General features: G+C 40.9%; 1 protein-coding gene across 7 annotated transcripts in view; it reads right to left on the reverse strand.

Moving 5' to 3' along the window:
• The window catches only part of KAT6B (lysine acetyltransferase 6B), a 119,323-nt gene that overhangs the window by 74,459 nt on the left and 22,504 nt on the right, over nt 1-22,360 (reverse strand). For all 7 annotated transcript variants that reach the window (XM_089510744.1, XM_089510741.1, XM_089510747.1 and 4 more), the window contains 3 exons: nt 6,840-6,948; nt 1,636-1,751; nt 840-921 (listed from right to left, as the gene is read on the reverse strand). In XM_089510744.1, the coding sequence (XP_089366870.1) occupies nt 840-921; nt 1,636-1,751; nt 6,840-6,948 (307 nt within the window). The remainder of the gene's footprint in view (nt 1-839; nt 922-1,635; nt 1,752-6,839; nt 6,949-22,360) is intronic.

A 22,360-nucleotide genomic window follows, 5' to 3' on the forward strand; every position in this document is an offset into this window, starting at 1 on the left:
TCATCACATGCTAGGAGTTGGCCAAGGGCGCACCGCCCATACGTGCCTCACCCCTAGCACGTGATGAGGGAGTCAAAAAGGCGGCGCCCTGTACACACGGGCGCTGCCGTTTTGACACGATGGACGCTTAGCGGCCGCACATCTTGGCATCATTGTGATGCTGCAAGTGCGCCATTGGCACAGTGTGATGTCACAATCGCACCGCAAAAAGAACCCGCTTTTTCCGGCTTCTTTTGCTGTGGGAGGGAACCCCGCGGTTTTTCCGCTGCGGCTCCCTCGCACAGCAAAACAAGGTGCCAGCAGACCGCCCTTTTTGGACAATCTGTATCCCGCCCTATGCTTCTTTTTGTCTCCTTTTGAAAATTCAAATAATTTTTGGCTTAAAATGCACCTCTGCAGTATTCCAAATTACTAGCTGCTCCAAATGCTTCCCAATTATTTTTATATGAGCTTTTAAAAAAAAATAGATATCTTTTTTTAAAACAATGTTTTTATTTTGTTAATTGAATTAAAGCTTTTACATATGCCAAAGCAACCCTGTGGTCTCAGTGACAGGGTTCCAGGTAGCATAGAAAGGAGAGGAATTCCCCTCTTAAGATGTCAGTAAAAATTCTTATGGTACTCCAACATTTTAAATGTTTTGTGGATATAAATTACATTTGCAAATGCAGGAGCTATTATAATGTTCAGAATGCTTTACCATGCCACCACAATGTATTCCATGAAGCATTTCCTCATACTGTATTTAAAAACCCGAAAGAATAAGAAAAAGAAACCAAAGACATTAAGTAAGAAGGGAACACCAGGTTACAAACATTCAAAAGATTTTCAAATGTTACCTTTTGGCATTCGAGAAAGTGGTGGGTCACAGCACTCCATATGAAACCCTCTGTCACAAGAATCACAGAAAAGCATGTTATCCTGAAATTGAAATGCAGGAAAACAAGGGGAAAACCCTCACATAAATATTTTGTATTCTCGTATTTAAGCACTGTAATCAAATTATCAATTCTGCTTTATGTTTTGGATGACATTTGTTTTTTTTTAATAGTACTTTAATTATGTGGTTATATTTTATTGTGAATTCTTATCCTAGACATCCCTGACAAATCTGCATGAAAAATAATACACAAGTCTCCTGAATAAATGATTAATCCAGCAAAAATAATGAGAAAAGGGAATCCAAATAATCTTGTCTAATTTTTACAAATATTTGGACATGTCATCCCTGTTTTACAAATAAGCTCCACCTGTGAACAAAGACATGTTCAGAGGATTTCCAAAGAAGATTATCTCAAAAGAAAAACAAAAGCATCATATGAACAAGAGAAATATATAAATATGAAAAGTGAAGAGAGCATAAAAATAAATAAAAATGGCTCTGAATATGGTCTTGCTAAATATTTGACTCCTAAAGGTTATTGCTATTATGGGACTCAAACAAAGAAACTGATAGAACAGTGGAAGCTATCTCCTTTAGGCATCTCTACTGAGGATGAGTGGTAAAATTTCCACCAGCAGCTCAGTTCCATGCTTGTTGCAGGTAAACAACGTATTTCACTCATAGATACCACAAAAACGAGAAGAAGAAGAAAAGACTGAACAACTGCTATGAAATAAAGGATAAAAACTTACTGCATTTTTGCCTTGGATTCTACAGGCACTGCAAGTCTTGCACTCAATACATTGCCACCTTAAGGCCTTCACATTTGTTGTCAACTCCAGACAAAATTTCAGACAAGATGGATGACCTACAAAAATATTTTATACATGAAGTTTATTTAAGCACTCTATAAGTACTGTAGGACTAGGAACTCGACTAGGAACTCTTTTATTAGTATAATTCAACATTACAGATCGTTTTCAGAGTTCATTTACCTTTTATGTCATGGACAGGGTCAACAGCAGTAGCGAAAAATAGTTTCATTATAGAGCCCAAAAAATTGAGTTGAAGTCGTATTGCAAACATGCAAATCACACAGATAGATTTGACTCATTGATTTGAAAATGTATTAAAAATACTAGCTGCTTCTGAATATATCCTCTTTTGTTCTTTTTAATCATTATCAAATAAAACATTCTACTCAGGAAATACTAAATACAGGATGAATCTCCCTTATCCCAAATGCCTAGGACCAGTAGTGCTTTGGATTTCACATTTTTTCAGATTTGGGAATATTTCCATAATGAGAGATGGGACCCAAGTCTAAAGACGAAATTAATTTCTGTTTCGTATACATTTTATACACATAGCCTGAAGGTAATTTTATATACTATATTCTAAATAATTTTGTGAACAAAGCAAAGTTTGGGTACACTGAACCATCAGAAAGGAAAGGTTACTATCTCAGTCACCCACGTGGACAATTGTGCACAAGAAATTTGGAGTATTTCGGATTTTGGAATTCCAGATGAGGGCACTCAAACTATAACAATTTTGCTTTTAAGTTTTCCACATCATATAGTTACATTTTTCTAGACTGCAGACACAAGGACGACCAGAAAGCAATGGAAATAAAGGGGGAAATTTATACTGTTCTGGATTGCACCACTCACAGACAGAACCCTTCAAACGAACACAAAATATGCCACAAAATTTGAAAATATACAGGAAGAGATTGTGTGAATTATCACACAATGGCTGTGAAAAGCTGTACCTAGCAGTATCCATATCTAATGGTGTTTCTAATGTTTCATCTCATTTCTATCTAAATCCTATCTCCTCTTATGCTGATCAAAGGGAAGAAAAATTAACTCTAGAACATATTGTTAGTTGCACCTTCCTGACATTTGAAGACTACAAATTCTAGACCTTGGAAAGCAATGGCCCCATAAAATGTAAGGTACTGCATTTAGGGCAGAAAAAAAGAAATGCACAGATATAGAATGGGGGTTATCTGGCTGAACAAGACTACATGTGAAAGGGATCTAGGAGTCCAAGTAGACCACAAATTGAACATGAGTCAACAGTGTGATGCGGCAGCTAAAAGGCCAATGCGATTTTAGGCTGCATCAATAGCAGTATAGTGTCTAGATCAAGGGAAGTAATAGTGCCACTCTATTCTGCTTTGGTCAGGCCCCATCTGGAATATTGTGTCCAGTTCTGAGCACCACAATTTAAAAAGGATGTTGAGAAACTGGAGCGTGTCCAAAGGAGGGCAACTAAGATGGTGAAGAATCTGGAAGCCATGTCCTATGAGGAATGACTTAGGGAGCTGGGGATGTTTAGCCTGGAGAAGAGAAGGTTAAGAGGTGATATGATAGCCCTGTTTAAATACTTAAAAGGATGTCATATTGAGGAGGGAGCAAGCTTGTTCTCTGCTGCTCCAGAGACTAGGACCCGGAGCAATGGATGCAAACTCCAGGAAAAGAGATTCCACCTCAACATTAGGAGGAACTTCCTGACAGTAAGGGCTGTTCGACAGAGGAACACACTCCCTCGGAGAGTGGTGGAGTCTCCCTCCTTGGAGGTCTTTAAACAGAGGCTGGATGGTCATGTGTTGGGGATGCTTTGATTGAGATTTCCTGCAAGGCATGGCCCTTGCGGTTGCTTCCAACCCTATGATTCTATCAAACATGTACAGTTATTTTAGAATGCCCCTTATGAGTCATGGATCAATTTCTTCACATGGATCAATTTCTTCTTTTTCAAAGCTGGAAGGATCTATTGCTGTCTACCTTCAAGTCCTTTCTGACCTATCCTCATAAAGGCCGAGGGGGACAAAAATTGGCACAAAATTACTCCTCGCAACCAATGGGAGGGCAACTAAACAAAGGGTGGGGGGAATTTTTGCCCCATAATCCCCCTGTAAGCCTCACTGGCATTTCTAGTCACCATATTTTGCTGGTTTTGCTGAAAACAGCAGTGAGGGAGATATGCAAGGTGTGAAAGGAAACCCACTGTATTTGTAGCTTTTCTTCAAAAGAGAATCTGACAATATGATGAAAGGCCTCTAGTAACCTTCTAGAAGTTGACCCCCTAATGCCCTAAAATGTGGTAAAAAGGCCCCCAGAGAGTTGGGACACCATTGTTCAATTTAGGGCAAGCAAATCTGATTCACCTCCAAAAATTATGAGAGGATGGAAGGAACCTGGGGGGCTGCAAAAGGAGCCTGACGCTTTAGTTGGCACACAGGCTGCATTTTTCTCACAATATGAAATTCCTTCCCTTAGATCAGTATAGTATAGTATGCTACCTTTACAGCAAAAGTTCACACAAACAGGAAACAACAACATGAACATGTTTCCCACTACTGTATTTTACTAGCTGCAATAATATTACTCTAAGCATATATTTCCTTTGTGCAAAGGACTGTAGTATTAAATCATGGAATTTATGCCTTGCTTTTCCATATGCAAATAACTAGAAAACCATAAAGCATCAATCAGCCTAAGTATAACAAAACTATACCGTACCAACAAGTTGATCCAAGACTGAAATTATGTGTTATGTTCTATAAGCTCTGGGCAGATTCACTGAAGATATATTTTGATCAGCTGTTAATTTCCAAGCCATTTTCAAATTAGCTCCCTATAAGCACTCCTGGCTAACACTACCACATTATCCAGGCTGGAGGCAGCTCAAAGGACACATCCAATCCTTCTAGGAAAGGCCTACTATCTATTGTCAGAAAAATAAATCAACTTTCAATTCAGCTTTGTCATGATCAGGGTTGTTTGTTAACAGCATCCACTCTTGACCTAATGTCAAACACATATGTATGTTTTCCATAGTTCCCCTGGGTTTGAATTATACTGCTGACACTTCATCTTAAATCTCCACATTACATTGAACAGTTATAAATGTATGAAAGCCAGGGGACTATTTGAAACTTACTGCTGTTTCATAGGGCAAAGGCCTCAGGCCTCAACAGCACCGCCTTCTGAAAATTGCCCACCACATACAATTGGAATACTTCTAGGAATACTTCAAGTTGAAATGCCACAATTTTCAGAAACACTTTGCCCTAGATTGACACTGGTTTATTCAATTGTCTAGGCCAGAAGCGGATTTCTTCAAAAGGAGGTACCTCTACAACAAAGGTAAGGAACTATGTAGGAGCAGAAAGCCAATGTTTCACCCCACTGTTGGCTGCACTGCCACTGAGAATGCTAAAATATTTTGTTTTCCCTCTGTTTCTTCCTCAAAACGATGACTGGGACTGACATCACATGGAGGAAAAAGAAGGTATTTGAGGAGCAGGGTTTCTGAGGTGATTTGAGGAGAGTTTTTTCAATGTCTGCAAGCTCTACTACACCGATATGAGAGAAGGAATTTCATACTATGAGTAGGGTTGCCATAATTGTCCACTTTTACCAGGGACAAAATGTGGAACAAATTCAAGACCAAACTGTAGGACAACTGCAGGACAAAACTCAGCCCAAAATGTAGGACATTGAAGAAAAATGGTGGACCTTAAATGTCCTACATTTTGAGCTGAGTTTTGTCCTGCAGTTGCCCTACAGTTTGGTCTTGAATTTGTCCTACATTTTGTCCCTGGTAAAAGTGGACAATTATGGCAGCCCTAACTATGAGGAAAGTGCAGCCTGTAAGCCAACTGGAGCCCCAGGCCATTTTTGCAGCCCCAAGGTTCCCTCCATCCTCCCATAATTTTTGGAGGTGATTGGGTACCGTTTGGGGTGATTCCCTCCTCCCAAAAAATCATATTATTTTTTTTTAAAAAAATGGGGAGCTCAGGGTGCTTTGAGGAACTGGGGGGCATCAGAGGCTACAAAAGTATTATAGTGTAATGATAAACTGGATTATGAGAGTGCACATCATCAGGATCATCATTTTAAGGGTAAAAATACCTACATTCACAGAGGTATCTGGAGAAATGAAAAAGTGCACCATGATCCCAATACAGTTTAGAGAATGACAGTACCAAGAGGAAGACTCTTGCCAGATTTCATGATGAGAGGATTTATGCTGATGATGGTAGTGGCAATCAGATGCTCAATCCCATGATGGAGACCTTTGACAAGACACTCATGGTGATTTAGGTGAATAAGATTAGTGGGAGCAAGACTGACAGTGACTTACAGGCCCATGGATGACCTGTAGGAGATAAGCTCTCTCCCTATGATGTCATGTAGAAGGACAGAGGAGGGTATTCTGAAAGGCTATAGACTCCCAATCCTCACCGGGCTTTCCCCCACAACCTGATACCATGGAGGGCAGGAGAGGATCTTGGAGGGCTATAGCCTCCCAACCTCTGCCTCATTGCTTCAGAATGCACTAGAGGGGATTACCTCTTATGCCCGTTTGTGTTTACACAATTCTCTTCTATAATTCCCAAAGGGTTCTCTGATTGGCACTAAAGTGCAGATCCTAAATTAGAAAATTAGATAAAGCCCCACTCTTCAATTTCATACCACTGCCAACTTTTTCATATTTCAAAACCATTTTACATATCTCCTTACAGCATTCCACGTGACAAAGTTAAAGCCTCCTCTGTGTGTGTGTGTGTGTGTGTGTGTGTGTATTGGTAAGGCTTGAATTTAAAAAACACATTCCCAAGCAGTTTATAAAATAAGAATATAAAACAGCTATGTATGAATTCTTAACTTAAAAGCTTTTAACCATCTTTAAGCTTCAAACTAGGAGCAATGAATTATATTCATTCTGCTAATTTTTTTTTTTTTAAAAAGCTCCTATACCCAAGAGAATTGGGTTCATGGAAGCATCCTTTCCACAGTTAGAAAGAGGACCTTCCATCAGCACAGTTGTCCTTCCATGAAAAGAAACTCCTTGTATTTTTCCACAAAGAATTATCCATTTTTCATCATAATGCTTGCTCACTACAAGAGTTCTAACTTGGCTGGAAGGCAAAACTTACCACTACTGCCACAGTCCGCACAGGAGAGGAGTTCTTCTGGCTTCTTCTCACGGTTAGATTCTTTCGTCCCCAAACAGAAACTACATATTGGAATGGGATCAGCTCGTGGCTACAGGAGAGAAAAAAATGATTTGATCATTGTTAGTTCTCTTTCTGAGAGCCAGTGTGGTGTAGTGGTTTCAGAGTTGGGTTAAGACTCTGGGGACCAGGGTTCAAATACCCACTAGAGCATATTTTAGGATCACCATAAGTAAAACATGACTTGGATGCACACAACAAAAACAACATTTTTTCCCCAATAGGTATCTTACTTCCTATTCTTAGAAAATGCTTTTAGCCCATTTTACTATTTAAAGTGCATGATCTTCCTTTGCAATTTTCTAAATGCATTTTTATATTTTATTTTTCTAGGATACTGATTGCAAGCAGGTGACAACAACAGTCTAAACCCCAATAGGGCAATTCAGCCAAAACGCATGGGACCAGAAGTGTTTCAGAGTTCGGAATTTGGTAGGATTTTGCAATACAGGTGTCCCTTCCTAGTGCTGCAGCTACTCCTGCACACTCACCTGTCTCAGACACAACAGTGGCCATGAGCCACTGCTTGCGGGAGATGGGTGCCTCCTTCTCTGGACACATTTTGTCCTCAGGGAGCAGGAGGTGTCACCTTGTTTTGCCACCTGGGCAAGTCATGGCTGCAGGGCACTCTTCAGAGCTGCTCCTTCATCCTGCAAGCACTGTGTGATAATGAGGAATTAATAATAATAATAATACGTTTTATTTATAGACCGCTATTCCGCAATGATCATAGCGGTGTATTCTCCCGTGATCAGAGATTTCTTGGATGTGCACAGGGGGAGTGAGGGCAGGAGAAAGCAATCCCACCATCACCAGAGTTGGTTGCAATTAGTGGCTTCCCATTTGTAGGAGTGTTAGATAGGAAAGGCACTGACTAGGACTTAGGATATGGTGGCGGAAGGGGAAACAGAGGAGAGGTGGCTGAATCACTCAGAATTCTTTCCACTTGGCATTAAGAGAGAAATAAACTGCTCTGCCGACTACATGGGGAAATCTGAAAGAACTGCTATCACATTACCATTCTGACCCATAAATAAGATAACTTGGGATTTTGAGGTCAATTTTTGGGCATAAATTTTTAGACTTATAGATGGGTTATACGGTAATCACAGAAAGACCTCAATGGTAGAAGATATGGACAGTAAGGCCTATTCTCTGTCATCATATAGATGGCAGCCCAATGGAGGGTGAGCCAGTGATCGTCATAGTAGTGGTCCAGTGGTACAGGTAGACCATGATGAGGTAGCTCCTTAATATGATAATGGTCCTGTAGACAATGAGGAGAGTCACAATAACCTGGAGATCTGGATCTGTGTGAGGTGTTGGAATTACGGCTTGGAGTGGTTAGACTGGCAACTCACTGAGATACAGATGGAAGACTGATTAAGCATCTCATCCTTAGAATGCAATACTAAGCACTAGGCATCCTTCTGGTTCAATTGTGGGAGAAGCTTTTTCGCCAAACATTTCAGAATAGGAACAGGAGATGCAGGCATCAAGGAGACCAAGTACATATCGCCAGGACTGAATATAACTGGAAGGAACAGAACAAGATGGTAATGTCAAGCTGAGAGTACCATTACTACATCCAATCTTTTTGGATAGGCCAAAGGTACATCAGCAAGCTTGGATTTCTTCTGACTAGAAGAAGAAGTATCAGTCAATTTAGACTTCTTCTTACAAGACAAGGAACCGTCAGAAGACTTTTTCATCTCTTGGCAAAATATGGCTACCCTGCAGTGTTAGGTGGTCTATGAGGGCGATTGTTACTTTGGTAAATACCCAAGGGGTTGTGACCAACCTGAAAGGTAAGACTTTAAACATAATGGGTGCTGAAGTAACAAAAAATAAGGAACATGCAAGTTGAGAGGAGGTAATACCCCTGAAAATTTTGTTCTTCAATAGTTTGAAGGCTTTCCACCTGAAACTGCCTGTACATTACAAACTTGTTGACAAATCTGAGATCCAGAATTGGATTAATTCTGCCCCCTTTCTTGGCCACTGTGAAGAAATAGAGCATACTCCCTGAATATTTCATTTTGAGGGACCAGTTCTATGGCCCCAGCTCTAACAGGAGATAAATGGTCTGATGCACTGCAGGGTTCTCTGAGAGATTTTTGGAAACTAATAACCTGAAAAAGCAGTGTTTGGGCTTCTGATTGAATTCTATTCTGTAACCTTCATGTACTATCCTCAACATCCACTGATCTTATGAGATCTTGCCTCTCCTTTTTCCATTTCTCTCCCTTTAAGCATGTGGTCTTCTTAGGAACTACGTATCTTCTAATCTGTCCTGCTGTGTTGATCTCCCTTGAACCTCTTAATACAGCATTGCCTACATCTTAAATATTTAAGTATAATAATTAGTAAGTTTCAGATTTAACCCACTATCTTTTCCTGCTATGGGGAGTAGTAGCTGAGCTGATAATAGGAGAGTCAGACAGGCTTTGATGGTTGCACAGCTCAGCATTCAAAGATGCAGTGATGTACAAAACCTACAAGGCACTCTAAAATTAGAGTGTTAGGCGGAAGGTGTCTGTATGTTTATGCATCTCTGTGTGTGTGCATGTGTGCGTGCGTGCATGCATCCTCAACTTGACTGTTAACTTAAAGGTGACCCCAAGAATTTCATAGGGCTTTCTTAGGTAAGGAATATTCAGAGGTGGTTTTGCCAGTTCCTTCTTCTGAAATATAGCCTACAACACCTAGTATTCATTGGGGGTTTCCTATCCAAGTATTAACCAGAGCTGACCCTGCTCAGACTCCAAGATCAGACAGTATCTGGTGCCCAGAGGATATTTAGGTCCAGGGAAGAAAGCACTAGACCAATTATGTTAAATCAGATAATATCATGATGGTGTTAACTCTCATGATGGAATTAAACTTCATAGTTTGCTAGTAGTTTAACTGTTGTCTAACAGAATTTTTGGTCAACCAGAAATTTGTCAAGCATGCTTGAGGACTATAAGCAAACTGCTCCATTCTGAAAACTCTAAATGTCAAATTACATCTCCTGATTCTGGTATCATCTCATAGTCCTCTGGGCACTGATTTTTCAAAATAATTTACAGCCAGTCATTCTTCTTCTGTAGAAGACTAGAAACTGGAATTCACGTATTAAATATATATTCCAAGAAAGCAATAAAGTTACCATCTGGGGAGAAATTGACTGTTTTCATCCAGCCATCTTATGGTTACCTCATCTTGAATAATCCATTGCACATGTGTCTTAGTAAACCTCTTGATACTCAAGACATTCTTGAAACAACAATATTTAGACACAAGAAACTACATTTAAAGAGTGTTACCAGTTTTAGAGCGTCTCAAATTACCATGCAGCCAGACAAGATCTGAGCTACAACAGCTATGTTAGAACTATAAATAATTTTATCATCTAAGAAGCTAAATCTACTTGAGCCATTTAACATTCTGTATTTACCATTTACCAATGTCAATATAACGCCAACTACATTAGGTTCAAACTAACCAATTAAACTAACATAATGAATCCTGTGTTCTAAAGACCTATAAGGAAAACTGTTTTAGCAATAAAACACTCTTCAGTAACTAGACCCAGGCATAGTACATAGCCAAACACATAAAAAGTATGACCCATTTATTCCACATAACAAAACACATTTTATGATATCCCAGTTGATCATGAACATGAATTTTCAGACATTACATAATTTTACAGACTTTTTTCCAACCTTTGCCAAAGATAGCAATTTATACCAACCAGGTATAAATCTGCACCTGAAGAGTAGGCTACAACAACAGGTGGTGGCGGGAAAAAATTAAAAGTAACCAATTTACTATTTACAGAACTTTTTTTGAGCATTTCAAAAGGTGAGATGATATGATGATGTTTTAAAACAAAGAAACAGGACCAATATTCCAAACTAAGCAGCAACACATGCCTCAAATATAATTTACTACTCCACCTTACATTTTGGGATAGCTCCTCCGCTACCATAGAGAAACCAGATTACAGCACTAGATACAGAATAACCTGTATGTCTGTAATCGGACATGACACCGTTGTTCTCAACAACAGAATATTTAAAATACCACTTTCAACTTGTGGATGATGCTTTCAAAACTGAAAATATTATCTGGAATATTCAATAGGTACTAGGTCTATTAGGTGCTCTGAGACTAACAGTCAAGGAATGTAAATACAGAAACATTATGCTTCCTGTTATTACACATCTGGTGATACTTCTTAGGCACTCAGACCAATATCTAGGACTTGAGAAAACCTTTTACCACTCAACCGAAACTGCAATACTGAGGGCTCTTTCTCCCTCCAGTCACCAGATAATGCTCATAATTTGGCTACAACTGACCTTTTTTTTAACCTACTATGGCGGGGTACAGACGGGCAGGGGAAGACGTCTTGGAGGTGTATTCTGCTGAATATGGAGCCTCCAGACCGCCCACCCCGGGGGTGTGGCTCAGGTGTATGGGGCTTCCACATGGGGGGCAGTGAAGACGCCTCACCTGGGGCCGTTTCTGACCCGCAGTTTCCATACCACCGCCTCGGAGGACGCTGCAAAGAGAGAGGCAGCTTCTGCACGGGCGGCCAAAAACGCGGCTTTTTTTTTCTTTTGCCGGCTGGCGGATGCGCCGCTGCGCAGCTGCGGCACTCAGCACCGGCGGCAGAAAGCCTATGTGCACATTTAAAGCACCCAGGCCCCTTTAAACTTTTTCCCTCGCCCTGCCCAAGAACAATGGTGGTCTCCTGCCAGCTGGTGATCAGCTGGTGTTGGCATCCTTGTCCGCTTGCACGTTGGTAGTGTCACCAGCATCATGGATGCCTCCTCTCCTTTGGTCCCCACGCTCTTGCTGAATCTGCAATGCACAGCCACAGCTGTCGCCGCTGCCACCGCTGTCCCCCTGCCATCCCCCATCACCTCCCTTGTACATATGTAAATATTTAAAGTTTTAGGGTTTTTTTATTGTTAGGTGAAAATGGCACAGGAATGTGTGTAGGGGTTCACTTTAAAGTCCAAACTTTCCACAATTCTAGCAGCACATGCGTACATGTTGCTCTAGGGTTAGGGTTAGGGTTAGGGTTAGGGTTAGGGTTAGGGTTAGGAGCATTAAAATAGAGTGCAGCTGTACTGCAGCTTCCACATCTGCATGGCATCTGACGCTCTAATTAGAGCCTCGGTGCAAACTGCGCATGTTCCAGGACCCCGACTCATTATGCGACGCAGCAGACACGGAGCTTTTAAATGGGCAACTTAAATTAGCGGCGTAACAATTCTGGCGTACCGGTGCAGCAGCTTATAGACGGAGCTGCGCAGTTGCGCAGTATATAGAAAAGAAGCGGGGAAAAGCAGCACCTTTTTAATGCCGCTTCTTCCCGCTTGGGGCGTGCGGGTGGTGAGTTCATGGCGGCATTCAGGTAAGGGCCGTCTGAAGGCTATACCTTCATGACGTCATGAACACACCCCTTTTTGCCCGTCTGTATCCCGCCTATGTCATCAAAACGTAATCTTCAGTTTTGATAATATATGAACAGTCATGTTACTCAGTGCTCCTGCGTCAAACCAATACACAGAGCAACTCTGTTTTCATAGAATCATAGAATAATAGAGTTGGAAGAGACCACTAGGGCCATCCAGTCCAACCCCATTCTGCCATGCAGGAAATCCAAATCAAAGCATCCCTGACAGACGGCCATCCAGCCTCCATTTGAAGACCTCCAAGGAGGGAGACTCCACTACACTCCGAGGAAGTGTGTTCCACTGTTGAACAGCCCTTACTGTCAGGACGTTCCTCCTAATGTTGAGGTGGAATCTTTTTTCCTGCAGCTTGCATCCATTGCTCTGGGTCCTAGTCTCTGGAGCAGCAGAAAACAAGCTTGCTCCCTCCTCAATATGACATCCCTTCAAATATTTAAACAGGGCTATCATATCACCTCTTAACCTTCTTTTCTCCAAGCTAAACATCCTCAGCTCCCTCAGTCGTTCCTCATAGGGCATGGTTTCCAGACCCTTCACCATTTTAGTCGCCCTCCTTTGGACACGTTCCAGTTTCTCAATGTCCTTTTTGAATTGTGGCGCCCAGAACTGGACACAATATTCCAGGTTGGGCCTGACCAAAGCAGACAGATCAGTGTGGGCTTGCAAGTCTTCTACAGAGATTGGGGTTCAGAACAGATGGGCCAAATGAAGCAGTTTCCACCACTTTGGAGGCATGGTGTCCTAATGATATACACCTCCAATGTGGCCAGAAGCTGTGCCAAAGCCACACTCCTTTGAACCAGAGCAAAAAGGAGCCGGGATAATCTGGCTCCTAGCAGCATGGGTTTGGCCCAGCATCTATGGCCCACTTTGGGAGCGGATTGTGTCATCAGGGTCCCGACTCACTTGAAGATGGAGCAGGCTCGAACCACTCTTTTGGGCCTGTCTTCTCCAGCCCAAAGAAAGTGCATTCATCCCTCAAGGAGCACTACAATCTGATACCACTGTACCTACAGTTGATTATCCAGACTCCAATTTCTATCTTCTAACCTCTGGTTAGTATTTTGCAATTTCTATTTCTATTTCTTCCCCATCTTCTATAACAGTTAGCCTGATGAAGAATTCTAGAAAAAATCAAAGGCACACTTCTGGGGATGTTTAATGGTCCTAATAAAACTATTATTTCCCAATTCTGATTTTAGCTTTGGCTATGGTTGAAATTACTATTGCAGCCAAGCAATAGGGCTAACAACATGGCACTTTCCAACCCACTTAGAAGACAACCTTCCTTCACTGGGGGCCTAATCAGGTAAGAAAGTCCTGTTGTATTCATACACAAAATGTAGTTGCATAAAATACCTGAACAAAACAGAAGTGAAAAATTATCATCATCCATGTGTAAAATCTACAGTAGGACAATAAAAAATAATTTGAAAGCAAATTGTTTGACTTCAATCTTTAGAGAGTAATTAAGTAACAGTATCATTAGGTATTTTTATTTGGAAGGTCGTCTCACTGTATTTAATAGAGCTAACTGTCAAATGAATTTGCAAAGGACTGAAGGCTAATTTGATGACATCACTAATACACATTCAGATATTGGAGGTCTTTCCCTCTTAATGTTTTAGATATACAGTATTATTCTGAATTAGATAAACACAGGAGTATTTACAAGAATATTTTTCAACAAAAAGACCATGAAATCTGAACAAAATTGGTGCTATAATATATCTTTTGCAAAATCTTATGGCTTTATTCAAAAGCATAGTAGATAGGATAAAAAGCTCCTTGTTCCAGCACTTACTTTCACGAAGTTTTCCAGGCAAAGGTAAGCCTAGTTTATAACAATTTTATTATAAACACATGTGAGAGCCTTTCGAGAACAAGAAAAGTCAGACTTTAAGTAACAAAATCTTTGCCTTCTCATTCGTTTTTGCCATTTAGGTTTTCTGAGAAAGTTTTACAACTTGTTAATCTTTGCTTCGCTCCAACCAATTTTAAGTCTGAAAGCATTAATGTTCCTATTTCTGATAGGATGTAAAAGGGCCAGGTTGCATACCTGTAACTGTAACTCTTCAAGTGGACATCTACATAAATGCGTTATCCTCCCTCTGCTCAGTACAACTTTTATTATTTACACATACTATGCTTTTTGTCTAAACATTTTATTTGTCACATTTTCCATCCCTCTAAGTATACATTAAAAACTGAACGCTTTAACTTTAATGGCTGAAACTGATGTAGGAATGTATTTCTCTAAAGTACTTCTCATATCTGTCCCAGCTCCCCTTTTTAGTTACCAAATGAAAATAAACCTATAGAGGTTTATCTACCTATTGCCATATGACCAGGAGGAGGAGGAGCCTGCCTGCAAAAGATATCCTCCTCATCATAACAACTTTACTAGGGACTGAAACAACATGCAGGCATCTGACTAACAGACCGGCCAAAATAAAGCTGCTTCGGGTCACTTTGGAGGTATGCAGTTTAAATGATGCATGCGTCCTAAAAGGCTGGAAGGTGCACCAAAGTCATGCTCCAGTCTGGCTGGAATCCAATATCAGCCCCCAGCTGCGGATGGGGTTCCTCTCCAGATGGCCATCAAGTCCAACCCCTTGCCATGCAGGAACACATAATCCAAATACCCCTGACAGATGGCCAGGAGGTTCTGTTTAGAGACCTCCAAAGAAGGAGGCTCCATCGCTCACTGAAGGAGTATGTTCCACTGTCAAGCAGTTCTTACTGTCAGAAAGTTCCTCCTAATGTTGAGGTGGAATCTTTTTTCTTGTAATTACAACGTCAGTCCATATTTATTTTCTATAGCAATGTTGATTTTGCAAGACCTCTAGTAATTCTAGATTAGCATGCATGTACAACTTGAAGGCATACAACAGCAAACATCAGCTTGACAACTTGCATCAGCAGTTTAGCTATGTATCTTTTTCTAAATTCATGCTCTACAGAGTAAAAATCAGTTCAATGTTAGCCTTCCCTCATTTCTATTTTTTAAAACCTTATTTGTGTGACTGTTTGTAGGCAGACAAGCTGGTACAAAAATGCAACTGAAAGTTACTTCCAGAATTTCCTAATTGAAAAGCAGCTTATCAAAGAATTTAAAAGTGTACGGGGGTGCTAAAACAGTAGGAATTTGTGTGCAAGATAGTAATAGATTTTTTATATCATAATATTGGAAGACACATACTGTACATGAGTTTACCCTATGAGAATGTGTGTGTACGCTCTTTGTTAAAAGGGTTTTTTCTATCACTTCAGCAAGAGCTGGAATAAATTACTTACCCATGATAGGTCACTCGAAGTTGGACTGTCTTCAAATCCAAAGCTCTTCATTTTAGGTAGCTTAGCAGTTAAAACCCCAAAATGGTTTGTAAACGGGTGCCATTATTTTTAAGAATAAAGTGGACTTTTGCCTTTTTCTATCTAGCTTTCAAATCAGACTAGGAGGCATTGGCTCTCCTTGAAAAGAAATACAGTGGACCCTTGTTATACGCTGGGGTTTGGTTCCTAGATCCCCCGTGGATAACAAAATCTGTGTATGCTCAAGCCCCATTAAATATAATGACATAGCAAAATGGCGTCCCTTATAAAAAATGGAAAATCAAGGTTTCATATTTGAAATTTATACTTTTTTGGAACATTTTCAAACCGTGGATGCTTGAATCCATGTATAAAAAATCTGTGTATAAGAAGGGCCGACTATATTCCATCCTATTTGATACAGGCCACAGTTGTCACAGTGACATATAATGATGTGCAGCCATTCTCTCTGTCAAAATGTTACCACAAAGTGACTTTCAGACAATAAATCTGGGCTGATGAAGACTGCAATATATTACTACATATTTTATTTTATTATAAGCTTTATTGATATATTATATTGTTACTGCCAAAGCAGTAGGAATTTAGTGTTAAGAAATAACCAAATAATACTACACCCTGTTTCCCAGGGCAAGGCAAATATTTGTACAATTCCAAAATATGGGCGTTTTGCATCTGGGCTGATAAATCAAACTGGGGGGGGGGGGGACTGTTAAATGGTAGGAATAGTAGAGACATGCTCCATAAAACTATGGTGTTTAGAAATAAAAGGCATTTCTAATCTGTACACGTTTTTAAATCACTGCACAATTCTGCCATGTATTTTGATTTCACCAGATTCCATTCAACAGGAAAGCTTTAAAACACAAATACAAATGAAACTGTTGGATAGGTTTTAAAAGGCCAATGTAAAAGATAATTTTTTTAGTAAAAGCCCAAGGAACTACTAAATCTGGGGAAGGAATTACACTTTAGGATTAACACACATCTTGCATCAACAAACAATGCTTTTAATTAAAAGACAGAAAGCTAACTCTGAATTCCCTAATAAGGAATTTGACACAAAGCATCTAGAAATGACTGAAATCCCTACCCCCAACTTTATTTTTTTAAAGCTTTCCTACAAAACATTTTTAAAGCTTGAAAACGTTCCTGCAAAGAATATTCAAAATGGGCCAGCCTTAAGGATGCATTAGCTGGAAAATCACCCGGACCATGAAGCTGTGAAGAGCAGCAAGCTGAACTGACGAAGGTACCCAGCTGAGCTGAAACAGGTGCCAAGCTGTATTTAGTAGCTGCTTTTGTTAATGTATTGCCATTGTATCTATAAATGCAAGCTGGATTACTTTTGGCCACAAACAGAATCAGACATACTCTTAATAGATGTACTAGGTTAAGATTCTTTCTCTTTTACTGTGTCAACAGGCTTCTAATTGAAGGCAAAATCTTAATGTTTTGTATATTAACTGAAACCAGATCACCTATCTACACTGCCCTTGCTGAACATTGAAACGGTCATATTCACACTATGACTGCAAAAACAAAAACAAAACAAAACCATGGCTTCAGTAGACTGGAAGACTCTCTTCATATTACCGGCATCTTTCTGCAACTAACTTTGTTCCTACACTTTGAATTTTCCATTCTTAAGCCCAGACAGTTTTTAGACATTATTACAAATACCCCACTGAAGACAACTCTACATATTTCATACCACCACTTCTACATATCACTATGATACCATCACCTACCAACATGATACTGTCACTGGGGCCTCAATAATGAGCGTGCCCTGAGTGGTGCAAGACAGTGGCAACCAGACACTGCAGTCACAAGGACAGCTGCTGCCACAATCCGCAATGGACTGCCATCAAAGAGTGCTTTTTTGTGCTCCTTTTGTGGCCAGGTTTGGGCCACTTTGGGCAGCTGCAACGCAGCTTTGGCCCATTTTGGGGGCCCCACATCATCTGAATCCCTGGATCAGTCCAAAGGCGGTGCTTTGGCCCATCTGTTTCAGGCCCTATGACAGTATCAGTACAAGGCTGGTTGTTAGACAAGACAATTGTTAGGTCTGGTGACATGGTTACTACAGCTGCATATTCTGCCCAATAGTGAAAGTTCAAAAAGCAGAAGCTACAGATAAGAAAACTATAGGTTATGGTTACACTCCCCCTTCAAGACTAATTATGTCACTTCAATAAAAATTCTACTTACTATAGGTGAGAAAAGAGTGCTAGGAGAACTAGAGCAGGCACCTGTTTGTATGCATGAATCCACACAGTGTACATAAGAGAAGGCCTACAATGCCATGAATGCCTATATGCAGGCCTCAAACTCCCTGGCTGGAATCCTATTCATTTGTCCCAACCAGAGTAGAGCTGTTGCTGAGTCAACACATATGTAAATCCCACTTAACCAATGGGTTTACTATAGTAGGATTCAGGCCTTCATAACAGATTGTATTTAGAAAACCACCCAGACAACAGGTTAGAGACTTCATTGAGATCAAAGACCTCAAGCAGGAAGGCACTGAAAACAGAACAGCAAATAAGAGAGAACTTGCTCTGGGCCCTTTTCATAGACATTTCTGGAGAAAAACTGGGAATAGCAAGGAGTGTTACACTTCTGGGAGACCAGAACTCAAATCCCGACTCAGCTATGTATGCCTATTGGGCAACCTTGGCAAATCATATGGTCTCAGCTCAGAAAAAGGCAAGAAAAACCTCTTCTGAATGAAACTTGTCAAGAAAATCCTAGGACAGAGTCTCCATAAGTCAGTCACCAGGAATCATAAAAACACAGAGTTGGAAGAGCCCACAAGAGCCATTCAGTCCAACCCCGCCATGCAGTAAGACACAATCAAAGTACTTCTGACAGACAGACATCCAGCCACTGTTTAAAAACCTCCAAAGGAGACTCCACCACACTCAGAAGCAGCATATTCAGCTGTCATACAGCTCCTATGTCCAGGACTGGCAAATTTTAGCTCTAACTGTTCAGCTCTTTCATGAGGAGCAGCTATAGGAACTGTGGCCCCTCCAATTAATCTCCAAAATTAGTCCTTTAAAGCTTTTCTGTTGCCGTAACCCTGTTGAAGCCGGAACAAAATGACAGCATCCAATGAGATAAGTCATACTCCAAGTTAACATAAGAACTTGGTTTCCCCTAAAGCAGCAAATTTGAAATGAATTTGAATCCTATTTCTAACATTGGGGTGAAACAGACTGGCAAGAAGGGGCGGCTTGTAGCCACCCCTTCCGAAGATGGATTGGGACCATGGCGAACACATGCTACAGCCCCAATCCGCCTTGAAGCCATCCGAAAAAGGAACAGATAAGATCAGCTCCTTTTTAGGGGAGTGTAAGTGCCGCACCGCAGAAGGGGCTCAAAGCCACCATGTCTGGGCGGCTGTCCGGCTTTCAGGCGGCTTCAAGGCATCATCGCAATGTGCGGTGTGTAAACACTGTGTGCCGATGATGCTTGAAGGCGTCTGTTTGACCCCATAGTTCTATTAACATTCCCTATATCTATCTGGCTTCGCTTGAAAGTTGGTTCCTTAGTGTTAAACAAATTTCATCTTCAGATTGAAACTTTTTTCCATATTATGGCCTGTTACAGACTGCCAAAATAAAGCTGCTTGGGGTCTCTTTGGAGGTATGCTATTTAAATGACGCATGGGTCCTAAGAGTCCGGAGGTCGCGCCAAAGCCACACTCCATTCCTAAGCACTGGAGTGCAGCTTTGGTGCAGCTTCCGGATTCTTAGGATGCATGCATCATTTAAACAGCATACCTCCAAAGAGACACCAAGCAGCTTTATTTTGGCAGTCTGTAACAGGCCTATGTATGTTACTATATAACAACATTACTACATTCCACACACTATTATTAATATACTACAGTATTATTAACAGACACATAGCAGCAGGAAGCAGCCATACAGCCTGGTAAAACTGTGAAGGTGCAAGCTGCTCAAGGAGAAGACCAACTGGGGTATCAACCAAAGCTGGTGTATCAACTGAACAAATAAAAAGAGTGAGGAAAGAGGTGGCTGCAGACTGCTCCAAATGGGCGGTCTGTTGAATCCCATAGTATAATAAAATGTGATCCTTTCTATGCCAAGTTTAAGACTTGTGCACAGGAGGAGGTCAGGGTTTGATATAGGAGTCTGCAATCTTCATGTGTCTAGAAACAGGGCAGAAATCAGCCCCATGAGACTGAGCTTTACATTTTTTTTTATTTATATACCGCTATTCCAAAGATCATAGCGGTGAACAGCAAGTAAGCTAATTAGCAAGTAAGCTAATTTGCCCCCAACAGTCTGGGTACTCATTTTAGCAACCTCGGAAGGATGCAAGCCTGAGTCGAGCTTGGGCCCTTTTGCTGGTCTTGAACTCGCAACCTTGTGGTTTCGAGTGAATGGCTGCAGTACAGGCATTTACCCAATGCGCCACCAGGGCTCCATATGCAGAAGGAATGTTATCCATGGAGCTCCTACCAAGGTCTTTTTCACAAAAATGATGAACCAGAAATGCTGAGCATCCTGTTTACTGCTAGAGCACACTGTCTGACCACCCCTGCTAGAGTCATCCAGTAAGCAGAGACAGCTACAGTAATGAGGAACATGCCAGCAAGCCAGAAATCCAGGTTCAGAGGCAACATTGCAGCTACAGAAATCTTAGCACTAATACCTGAACTCAGATTTCTGACTTGTCTCTTCTTTAGAGTATGTTTTATAGCTGGCTTACAGTCCTCAAGTTGTTAAAGGAATGAGAAATCAGACTCCAGATTTTCACTTTACCATCCTTTCAGATTACAGCCGTTTTCAAAGGTACATGCTGATTCCTTCTGCAACAGGAAGCAAATGCAGCCTTTCATTACCCATGGTATCGTTACAAAGACTGGAGCCCTATTAAACTACATTAAACTACAACTATTTGAACAAGGTCAAGAACTCAGCATTTAATCTGAAGTATTTCTAGGTAAAATGCTGTCAGGTCAGCGTAAAACAAGCCAACAGAGGCCTTGAGTTTGATTAAATATTAAAACAGAGTCATTCACATCTGTTTTTATCCCAGAATAAAGATATTGTACCTCACTTGAAGGAGCTCATTAATATACTCCACACATCTCTCTCAAAAGGTTACAAGAATACCAATGCTTTCAGAAGCATCTGTCACAAAACCTGCCCAACCCAGTTAAAAGAGAGGTCACTGCATACTTCAACAAGCTTCTTCTTTATCAACCACAAGGAGTAATCAAACTTAGCTACATTTTAAGTTAAAAGGAAGAAACCTCCCGTGAAAATAAACCAGATACCTTTGATGTGAATCTTTTAATCATTCATCTCATTTCTTTAGGTAGATCACTTGATAACAAATGTTCAGCAAAAAATATTATGATCCAGCAGTAATTAAACTGAATAACTGTCCTGTTCAAATAGAAATCTGAAGTGCTTTTATGTTTTAATTTATAAAGTATATTTTTAATTGGCCTTACATTCATATATTTAGCATGTCAGGAAGAACCAGTGTGGTGTAATGTGACTTTGTTGAACTGGAAGCCTTGGAAACTAGTGTTTCAGTTCTCACTCAGCTACAGAAACCCACGCATAACCTTGGACAAGTCAAATGCTCTCCCCTTAAGAGGAAGGCAATGGCAAACCTCCTGCAAGTAAATCTTTCCCTGTCATAAGTCTGCCATAGGTTGGGGTTGATTTGAAGCACATAATAAACTTCTAAAGTTTATTTCATGCCATAGCAATGGCAAGAAGGTAATGTATCTGACTGGGCTATGTACTACAGTGGAACCTCGCCATACGCGGGGGATCTGTTCCAGATTCTGCCGCGTGTGGTGATTTCCGCCTATGCTCGAGCCCCATTGTAAACAATGGGGCTCGTGCACGGTGGCGCGTGGGGCGCAACGGGCGTGCGCGCCCATTCAACTGAATGGGACGCGCTGCCCCTTCTGCCCCGCGTGCGCCCAGCGGCTTGAGCGCGTACGCTCAAAGCCGCTTTAAAAAAGTCCGCGTATGTGGAGGCCCCACTGTACTCAAAAACAACTTAGGCCTGTTACAGACTGCCAAAATAAAACTGCTTCGGGTCTCTTTGGAGGTATGCTGTTTAAATGATGCATGCGTCCTAAGAATCCGGAAGCTGCACCAAAGCTGCACTCCAGTGCTTAGGAATGGAGTGTGGCTTTGGCACAACCTCCGGACTCTTAGGACCCATGCATCATTTAAACAGCATACCTCCAAAGAGACCTCAAGCAGCTTTATTTTGGCAGTCTGTAACAGGCCTTACTTTTCTTTTCTCTAGTGCCCTCAATATGCAACCAAATAGGCTAAAAATATGCAAACTTGTTTTTACCCCCAAATGGGTGGCAAATCAAGTTTGGAACTGGTGAAGTCCTCAATGAGGAAAAGTTATCTGCAACAATAAAAAAAAGAATTCAAAGAAATAGCCATGTTAGTCTGTAGAATCAGTTGCAGAGAGATCTTGTAGCACCTTTGAGACTAAGGTCCAAAACACACTACAGAAATAATCCAGTTTGAGACTGCTGTAACTGCCCTGGCTCAATGCTAGGAAATTCTGGGAACTGTAGTGTTTGTGAGACATTGCGCCTACTCTGTCAGA

This window comes from Sceloporus occidentalis, unplaced genomic scaffold (genome assembly GCF_023333645.1).
Source record: "Sceloporus occidentalis isolate IW3139 unplaced genomic scaffold, rSceOcc1.0.p SCAF_2, whole genome shotgun sequence".
Lineage (NCBI taxonomy): Eukaryota > Metazoa > Chordata > Lepidosauria > Squamata > Phrynosomatidae > Sceloporus > Sceloporus occidentalis.